The 10,306-nt window shown below is 38.6% G+C and overlaps 1 protein-coding gene across 1 annotated transcript; it reads left to right on the top strand.

Annotated features, from left to right (window-relative positions):
- The first annotated feature begins 6,502 nt into the window (after nt 1–6,502).
- Nucleotides 6,503–9,891, top strand: LOC112993800 (arg8-vasotocin receptor-like). Its single transcript, XM_026117742.2, has 2 exons — nt 6,503–7,581; nt 8,736–9,891. Exons 1-2 carry the CDS (start codon nt 6,666–6,668, stop codon nt 8,933–8,935), a joined length of 1,116 nt encoding a protein of 371 aa, XP_025973527.1. The 5' UTR covers nt 6,503–6,665; the 3' UTR covers nt 8,936–9,891.
- Nucleotides 9,892–10,306: the final 415 nt, after the last annotated feature.

Genomic DNA, 10,306 nt, shown 5'->3' with positions numbered 1-10,306 from the left:
TGTATGAAAGAATCCATTTGCTAGCAATTATAATACTACCAAAAGGAGTTCTCATTATATTTTTGCTACTGATATGTATTTGTATTTCTTAATACATCTCCCATAATGTATTTTCTATCACTGGGGGTATTTTAATTTAATACTATGTTAATTCTTTTTATCTCTCCAAGAATATATTACTAAGTAGTACTAAATAAATGTATCTACCATCTTTTCCATAATTGAATCTTTTACTGTGTGTTCTGGTCCTTTTCATCCAATAGGTTCTAAAGTAGCTGTTGTTTATATTTCTGCCATGGGATGAAACACTTGTTTTTTTTTTTTTAACTCTAAAATGCATGTAATTCTACTTCAGCACATGTCCTTGCCTGGCTTGGCAGAGCGGGCAAAGATTTGGCTAAGGAGTAATCTAATACCAGCCTACCAGTACTTTACGGACAGCTATGGAGTTGATGGAACCAAATTCTTCTCCATAGTGGCAGATGATCTAGTAAGGGACAATGGCCACAAATTGCACTGTGGAAGGTTCTGAATGAATATTAGGAAATAATTCTTCACCAAGAGGGTAGTGCAGCCCCGGAACAGGTTACCCAGAGAGGTGGAATTTCCATACTTGAAGGATTTCAAGACTCAGCTGGACAAAGCTGTGTCAGACCTGATCTAGTGATAGCTCCACTTCAAGGGACAGTTACACTCTGGAGGAGGAAAACTAAAGAAATCCCTTCCAAATAATATTTCTATGATTCTGTGATTCTGTGATTAAAGTACATAGTTCTGTATAGTCAGTAATGTAGCCACAGGAGAAATTGTGGCTGAGATTTGCCTAAATCCTAGCTTTGAAAATGTCTCCAGTTGAACAACTAAGAAAAGTGACCTGAAATGATTATGCAGCTACAGATACAGAAAAAATTCACCTGACTTACATCTTGTATAGCCTAGGTATATTTAGGTGGATTACCTGGCAGTACCACAGATTTCAGGTATTGCATGCTAGAGGAAAGGTAAAGGAATTATTATTTGGATAATGTTGGAATTATGCAAATCAGAACAATAACAACAAAATGGGCCATATGAAATCTCCCAAGATACATCTGAAAATTAATAATTGAGGAAGCTATATGGGAAGACTTTTGAAAAGTCTAATTGTTCCACAGTCTAACAGAGTGATAGAGTAAAATCTATGCTAAATAAATCTTTGTGTCTAATACAACACTATCCTGAAAAAATGCACTTGTATGTACAATAAATCTGTGATTTAGGAGAAAACTCGTATTTATTAATAAGACTCACATAGATGTGTACTAGAAAACACATGAATAATTTAAAGTGACTGTTGCCAAACAGTGAGCATTTCAGACGTGAATATATTTAAGTTAGAAATGAGGAAAAGGTTTCTATCCATCTGAACAGTTAAATTTTGGAACACCTGTCAAACAATGAGAATCAAAAACCTACTTTCCAAGATGGAGCATGAAAAATTTAGGAAATATTTTGTGTAACATGGTTGCCAGTGATAACAGATGATTGGTTTCATAAACTATTCAATTTTTCCATTCTATTACATTTTTGTCTCTCACATTTTAAAAATATGTTTTAAAATATATTTCCTAGTAGTTGGAAAGTAGATGGAGTTGCATAAAGATATCTTGCATAAGATGCATCATGGGTGTAAGGCAGATTTTATATTGTGTAGGTGTTTAAATGGGGGTGTCTGCATGTGAACTAAGCATCTAAATGCCTATACGAAATGCAGTCAGTGAATCCTGGAGGGCTATTCAACTCTCAATAAGCTTAAAGGGGGCACAGTGAGTTCAATGCAGTTGTATATGCATAAGCATCTGGTGCTATCTGAGATGTCCTGGGATATGTTAGACAGCTAGATAGATGATGACATGAGTCCTGTGGTCCTGTGTCTTTCTGGTTTGATAACTGCAGGGCAAGCAGTATATGCTAGGGCATCTCAAACGGTGCTTGTTACCTAATTTTAGGGACTGAACTGAACCCTTCATTTCCTTTGGCTGAAATAGGAGTTTAGACACATTGCGCATATGTACTCAGTAGATTCAAGGAAGCAATTATTTGCCTTTATTCAATACTCATTAAACCATATGTGGACATACAGAATACTACGTCCAGCTTTGGAACCTCCAGTACAGGAAAGATGTAGATAAGCTTGAATGAGTTCAGCAGAGGGCCACGAAGATGATTGGAAGGCTGAAGCACTTGCCCCATGAGGAGAGGCTAAGGGACCAGGGCTTCTTCAGCCTGGAGAAGAGGCCTTCGAGGAGACCTAACCACAGCCACCCTGTACCGATGGGAGGTTACTAAAAAGATGGAGCCAGGCTCCTAACTGAGGTGTATGGCAGAAGAATGAGAGACAGTGGTCACAAATTGAAATGGGGAAGTTCTGACTGCACATAAGGAAAAAACTCTTTCACTATGAGGATAATTAAGCATTTGGAACAGATTACCCAGGGAGGTTGTGGGTCTCTGCTCTTGGAGGTTTGCAAGACCAGACTGCACAAGCCCTACAAAAACTGGTCTGAATTCAGGAGGTTGGACTAGGGACCTGAGATCCCTTTCAAACTACATGACTCTCTCATTCTGTGATTCGAAGTGGACACCTAAATTTAGGTGTCTTAATCTGTGAGCTGAATCCTTCCCTACCAGCTAACTGACAAACATTAGATGAAAGCCCACACTGAGAAATTCAGCAGAAGTTAATTAAAATGCTCCTTCCCACTACACTGAAAATAAATAATTTAGGCAAAAAACTTAACTTGGACAGATATAGCTGGGAATGCAGTAAAGCTGGGCAACAGAATACTCAGAGTAAAAGAACAACTATGACTAATTGTGGCGGACCAATGAATGAATCTTTTTGCCTTAAACATTTCTTGGTGCATGGGGTACATGCAGGCCATAACCCCGAGCAAGCCATCTGTCTCTGGCAGAAACAGGACTGGGCTGCTGTGACCCCCGAGATGGTCTCCCTGCAACCACCCGGGACACACCGAGCCTGCACTGAACAGGGCCACAATCGGGCAGAGACTTTGGGATCTGGAGTGTAAATTATTGTCCATTTTTAGCGCAACTTCTATAAGATTTGCTTGACATGAGTGGCTGAATTTGCTGGAGCCTTGGGCCACACTCCCTAGTTCGGTGAGAAAAGGGCCCCAGAGCTGGTGCAGGCGGGAACGATAAGGGAGTTACCAGCAATTTGCATCTGAAACAGTGCTAATTGCTGGAGTTACCAACTCTTTGTCAGGACCTTGAGAGACAATAGCAGAACCCGAGGAATGGAGACACACCCGTGGAAGAAACTGCAGCAGAAAACAGCCTGCCTAGAAACGACGATGAGATCCAATAAGGAGCAGGAGACCCCAGACCCAGAAAATTACTATTGGTCCAAACTACCATGTGAGGGGTGGAGAGCTTAGACTGGAAGGTATAATTGTCCAGGGATTTCTTTGTTCGGGGTCCCTCTTCAGAGGTACCCAACTCGAGCCATGTGAAGAGGACCCACCTACCACCAGACGGGAACCCCCGCCTCCACCGCTGAGACTCCCAAAGGAAGAGGACCAACGGGACAACACTGGATCCACGGGTGGTGATATCTTTTCTCTCTCTCTCTCTCTCTCCTCTCTCTCTCCTCTCTTTTCCCCTCTCCTTTGTTGAATCAGTAGGAAATGTGTGGCATGGGACTTGTCTAGCTAGTTGGTTATCCTGTTTGACCACATGCCTTATCTTTGTGTTAATAAATCTTAAAACTGGTTGGCTGGTGTCGTTTCACCTTAATTCAGTCCAAGGGCATCACGAACTTGGTCGTTTGGTCCCAAGGGGAGGGAGGTCGTCCTGAACGACTCCCTTCGGGCCGCGACACTACTTAAATATTTTCATCTGTTATCCTGCGTTTATTTTCTCAGTGAGTTATATTCCCAAGATGGATTCAATTTAAATAAAACATTATCCTGAATGTCAGCTAGCTTGAATGAAAAAAATGGAAAAGGCATAACTGTAAAGTTATGAAACTATTAACATATATTGAACTAATTATAGGTAAGATGGAGTGGAATCTTACATCACCAAGACAATTTGTACAAGGAGGGCCACTTCCCTTCGTATAAACATAGCAAAGATGACATGTTCCACCGTCTGTTTGCCCTTTAACCCATGTCCACATGCTGGGTCTGATACCTAGCATATGTGCTGCCCAGATGTCTTGTGCTGCGCACACGTGTATAGCTAGGAAGATTTGCATATTCCCAGGGATCTAGTTGAACTATTCTAGGCGTAGGTGGTAGAGCACATGTTCCTGAAATATATGTCTACCCATACACCATGCATTGCGGAAATCACATGAAGATATGATTCTGATACTGTATTCTGGTTAGTTTTCCAATACCATCCTGGAAGTGATGGATATTGCATATTCTAGTCTTTTTACTCATAACTTCTTGATTGTTGTTTAAGTCATGAAAAGTAAGCTTGCATACCGTGCTTGAACTTAGGTTTAATTTTCTATTCAATGTGTTCCTGTTTCAACCCACCTAATCCTAGCTCTGTCTAGATGTAGGTGTTTACCCAATATCCTGCTAGTGGGCTAAAGATCACACCTGGCTTTTTGTTAACGCATGGTGTGAGGATGTCAGGGTCAATTATTTTGGAACACACACCAGAAATTCTGTATTCATTCGAAGGCAGAAATGGAGATCAGCCAGCCTGCTCTACAGCACACTGTTTGCAATCAGAAGAATTGCCAGGGATTCTTGGACAATGGCCAACTCAGTTATTCTTCTGGAAGCTATTGAGGGAAGGGAGGGTGAGGGCAGAAGGAAATACATCTGTTCCCTCACAGTCTTGCCATGCTGTTTCCCACTAGTCAAGATGGATTCCAAGCTGAGGAAAAACTAAAAGAAACAACCTTTGGGATCCAATTTTGCTACAAATAGGCTTCCTGTTAGGAAAAAATTATCAGGTATTTCAGACTAAGTTGTGATAATTCAGATTCTTTGCAACATGGTCACAGCGAAAAGCTGTTTTGGACCTAGGCAATTGCAGCAGCGTTCAGCCAAATCTGGGTTACCTGTATCCTCATTACTGTTGCAAGTGGCTGTTCACTGACATTGTTCTGGTTGTCCACTGTCCATTCTCATAGCTGCACCCTTGCCTGAGATACTAATTGCAGTTCCGCGGTGAGATTAGGGGAAAAAAACAGGGGAAGAAAAGAGATCACACTGTTTTTATAAGCCTTTGTAGTCTATGTCAGCATACTGTTTGTGTCCCTTTGAATTTTATCCTACCCCTGGCAATTGAAACCTGAAAACATTCAGTGCCAAGGAGATGTAAGTCTGTTCATGAGAGTCCTCAGCTGGTTTTATAAGGTAGTCATGGTCACAAAGGTAGTATAGGTGCAGCATCGTGCACTGTGTGTGTGAACAGCATGGACATACTTTTCACCTTATCAGTTTCCTCTTCATAAAGACTTCAAATTACCAGTCTTCTGACTTCATTTAAAAGCATATGAGTGCCCTAACTTATGACAAGATTGCATACAAATATGTGTTATCATTCATATTAAAATTATTATTAAATGAATTTATTGTGATTAAGGGGACAGACTGAGGGAGAACAGATGAAATTAAATCAAAATTGCTATTCCTATCTGCCACTAACAGTATGCAAAAGTCATACTTGGAGACAGATGAATGAAATTGTCACAGTCATGATACGACTTACTCCACAAAATGAAAAAGGGTTACATAGTCATAAATGTTCTCCCAGTCTTTAGCACTACAGTAGAAAAGAGGCCCTAAAGTTGTTTTGCCATGTGGACCTTTTCCTCAACTGCGTTTCTCCCTAAATTTTCACTTACTTTTCTATTAAATTCTCAGCAGACTCACAGTCCCAATAAAAGTAATTTATTTCACATGTGTTATTTTTCATTTTGCTGAGAAAAAACATCTAAATCTTGACCCTTCTTGCAATAAAAAGATTATTTTTAGGGCAGTTAAAATGCTTTTTTTTTTCTGAATCAGGTGACTTAGATCTCAAAAAAAAAAGGGAAAAAAACATGGAAAAATATGTTTCTTTGTCTATGCTGCATTTAGGATGTGGTCTTTGCCCCAGGAGCCTAGAGAATTGCAGTTATGATGCATCTGAGCTCAGGGGCCTATCTTTCCGTCTATGTATAAGCATTCCTTATTAAACTGAAGCATACACTTATGGCTGACATGAAAAATAGTTGAAAGAACTCTCATGAGTAATATCATTGAAGTATGATTTTGGCCACAGCTATTTACAGTTTAGGTTTTTGGCTGAAGTGAGTAACTTAATTATGCCGAGCCTCTGAAGTTCTCCTTTTATTTATATATTTCACCCAATTGTATTACTTGCTTTCCTATTGGCTAAGATAACTGCAGCCTACCAGATGATTCTGAAGTTACATAAGGCTCTATTTGAAGCCTATATAAAGCCTTTTTGCACTCCAGCAAGAGCCAGAATTTTATCAAGATACAGGTCCAGTGCTTTAGGTTCACACATGCATGAAGAGATTTGTTTGAAGACATACTGAAACCTGAACTCATGCTGGTTTATTTACTAGCCAGTCCTTCACAGCTGTCAACCTGAGTCGCAACAGCTACTGTAAGTAGCTTCTGTGCACGATGAAGAATTTTTCATTTCCTATGCAAGATAACGCACATCAGACTGAAAGTCCTCCTCCTCACAGATTCCTGAGTTTGACAAATAAGTCAGATCCTGTTGGAAGACCAGAAAGAGACGAGCAGTTGGCTCAAGCAGAGATTGCTGTATTGGGGGTAATATTTCTGACAGCATCTGTGGGCAATTTTATTCTCATACTGGTACTGTGGAGAAGAAGAAAGAAGCTCTCTAGAATGTATGTATTCATGCTTCACCTCAGCATAGCTGACTTAGTGGTAGCATTTTTTCAAGTTCTGCCTCAATTAATATGGGATATTACAGATGTTTTCATAGGGCCAGATTTCTTGTGCAGACTTATCAAATATTTACAGTTGCTGGGCATGTTTGCCTCTACTTATATGATAGTGGTCATGACAGTGGACAGATACCAAGCAGTTTGCTACCCTATGGTCACTTTCCAAAAGAAGAGAGCCTTGTGGAACATTCCCATTTGCACTAGCTGGTCTATATCACTGATGTTTAGCCTTCCACAGGTATTTATCTTTTCTAAGACTGAAATATCTCCAGGCATCTTTGAATGTTGGGGTGAATTTATTCTACCGTGGGGCCCAAGGGCATATGTAACTTGGATTTTTGTAGTTATATTCTTCATTCCCTCAGCCGTCCTTATCACATGTCAGGTTAAGATTTGCAAAATAATCAAAAGGAATATATATGTGAAAAAACAGAATGAATATGAAATAACAAATCAGAAGCAAGTCCTGCCATCCCGAGCAAGCAGTGTTAACTGTATTTCAAAGGCGATGATCAAGACTGTAAAAATGACAGTGGTGACCGTTTTTGCGTATGTTCTTTGTTGGTCACCTTTCTTCATTGCACAACTGTGGTCTGTTTGGTTCCCCAGTGGCGTTACCGAAGGTAAGATACTCTCCATCCTCTTTAATAACTTTATAGCAGGCTAACACATTGCTACATGGCTTTGTATGTGGACTTTGCTTTTGTGTAAGGTGACATGTAATCATTTGAATATGATTAAAAATGAATGACTGAATTGTTTACCTACTCTATTTAATTAGGTACAGAGAACTTTTTTATATTACATGATCAAAACATGATATTGTGGGTATTTTGTATGTGAATGTGTACGTGTGTGTGTCTATCTGGGTATGTTTGTACACATACATGTATGCTCTAAGTAAGGGTTTTTCCTGCAGGCAAGACTCATTAAACAAGACTGATTAATCTTTACTGATTAACACACAGTATAGTAAAAAGTATCATCTGCTTCAGCAAGGGTTCAGTTCAGACTTGTATGGATTTTAGATAATAGAGTAATAGCATTTGGAGCTCTTGAGATGAAAAGGAATAATTATTCAAATTATTTAACGTATAGAACAGCAATGGTACAAGACATTTGAAATATTTTTGAATATTGAAATTGTATTAATGAAGTATTTGCAGTAAAGTATGAAACAATTAAAAGTTGGGTAACAGCTGTTTATAAAGCAAACAAGCAAGCCTGAAATATCAAAGAACAACATGTAGTAAACAAGCTTAATCTTGTCAAATTTATACTGTTGCCTCTTTGTGAAAGGCAGACTTAGGATGTGACTTTATTTATCAAGTTAACCTATTAAAAAGTCACAGATATAAACCAAAGAAAATTAGATAATAGCCTGATGGAAAAAATCTTATGGTCTTTGTTTTAAGAATTCTTTCTGTAAGTGTGAATTCTGAGTCTTACTCTCTCTATATTTCTGTCAATATCTGTATTTGTATTTATTTTTATCTGCATCTGTATATCAAGATAACAGTTCTTTGATTAACTTCTAAAAACAATGCATCTACATCAAAAAAGAATATACAAAACTATTTAACTCTGAAATGCATACAATGACAGTATATTTTACACCTTAGACAATTAAAAATTGCATTGAACAAATGGAAGTTTCCTGGTATTACTTTAGCTTTAGTATGTGAACAGGTACACCAGAAAGCATCAGACTGTGGTAATGTTACTAATTTCAATGACTGCTTTATTAACTGTTATTCCTTTAACTATTTTATTCTAGGTTCAGCATTCACCATTATCATGCTCCTTGGTAATTTGAATAGTTGTATCAACCCATGGATTTACATGTATTTTTGTGGGCACATTCCATATTGCACAAAGAAGCAGTTGGAGAACACCACAGCTCAAGATGAATCTGTGATCACAGGAAGCATTCATCTGGTAGACAGAGACCCTGAGGAAAACAGTGCTTCTGCATAAATGTTGAATGCTTTTTGCTGCTTTGTTACATTTGCTATGTTTGCAAGTCATATCAATATTTTACCACGATGCCTTGTTTTGTGGATAAGGAACCTGGAAAATTGTCCTTTGTTGTATAAATATATTTCTCTGAAGTTCTGTAGCACATACTGCCCTACAGGAGGTTTCTGTATCATGCTAGCCTGATTCAATACTTCGATCATCATTGTGCTATCAAAATTAATTCTTATATGGACTGATGAAGATACGTAATAGTATCTTAGATGTTTTGTGTCATAAATGGCTTTCTATTCTGTGATTCTGGATTTCCCAGTAGTAAATTTTTACAACTGGTCCAACAAATTGAGTCATAGTTGGAAAGGAATCTGACATAATTAGATCTGAATGTGTGTTTAAATTGAACCATGAATTGTTCATGATTCTAATGTGACTGGGGGACAATTTGACAAATCTTAAGATGGCACCAGAAATTCAGTAAAGTCCTTTGCCAGCTATAATTAATACCTCCTTTAAATAAACTCCTTATATACATATATAAAATGCTGAGTGTCTTAATATCTGGGATTTTTTTTTTTAAATACAGTGTCCTTGAGATGCTGGCCATCTGCTTCAGTTTCAAATGCTCTTGTGGGTCACTGGCGGTCATTGGTATAGTAAGATTCCAAGTTCATGGCTTCCTATTACAAAGCCATCAAAATAGGATTTGATCTTCCATGCACCCCCTGATGTGCAGGCAGGTAAACTGAAACTCTGCACACACACACACACACACACACACACACACACACACACACACACACACACACACACACACACACACACACCCCTTAAGTAAAAATGGACGCTGTGAATGTACTCTTCTGTTTGGTATTCTGCATACTTTTGTGCAGGTCGTATTCAGACCTATTTGTTCTGGCATGCAATTGTTTGATAGAGTGTGCTTAGAACCAGTTCAGGTTCAAATGCAATTATTTCACTTTCATGATAAAAATAAATTTGCATCTGTCTGGAAATGCCATTTGCTTGCTAGTTTGTGGGTGTTTTATGCAGATAGCTATTTGTTCCCCTTTCAGTGCCTGCAATCTAATCAGAAAAGTACAGAGGAAATGTCAGCAAGGCTCTTTCAGGTGAGAGTAGAGCTGCATCGGCAAAGATTCCTGGTGATAATTTCTTATCACCTGCCTGTGTTATATTTACCCCTCATCAGCGCTATTCATGCTTCATTTTTATGAGCGCTAGCAATCTCAGATTTCAAAGGAAAAGCTATGGAACTAGTTTTTAATAGCTTTTAAATTGTATTCAAAGAAATACTGATTTAAACTAAATGGAGATTGAATTGTGAAAAGTGCTAATGGATAGTGAACAGACATG

The sequence above is a fragment of the Dromaius novaehollandiae genome, chromosome 1 (genome assembly GCF_036370855.1).
Source record: "Dromaius novaehollandiae isolate bDroNov1 chromosome 1, bDroNov1.hap1, whole genome shotgun sequence".
In the NCBI taxonomy this organism is placed as follows: Eukaryota; Metazoa; Chordata; class Aves; order Casuariiformes; family Dromaiidae; genus Dromaius; species Dromaius novaehollandiae.
This window is presented reverse-complemented; position numbering and strand designations above follow the sequence as displayed.

Coding starts and splice junctions, on each gene's coding strand:
- LOC112993800 (XM_026117742.2), top strand. CDS start 6,666: ATGAAGAATTTTTCATTTCCTATGCAAGATAACGCACATCAGACTGAA. Junction 7,582..8,735: donor CCCCAGTGGCGTTACCGAAG/GTAAGATACTCT, acceptor ATTTTATTCTAG/GTTCAGCATTCACCATTATC.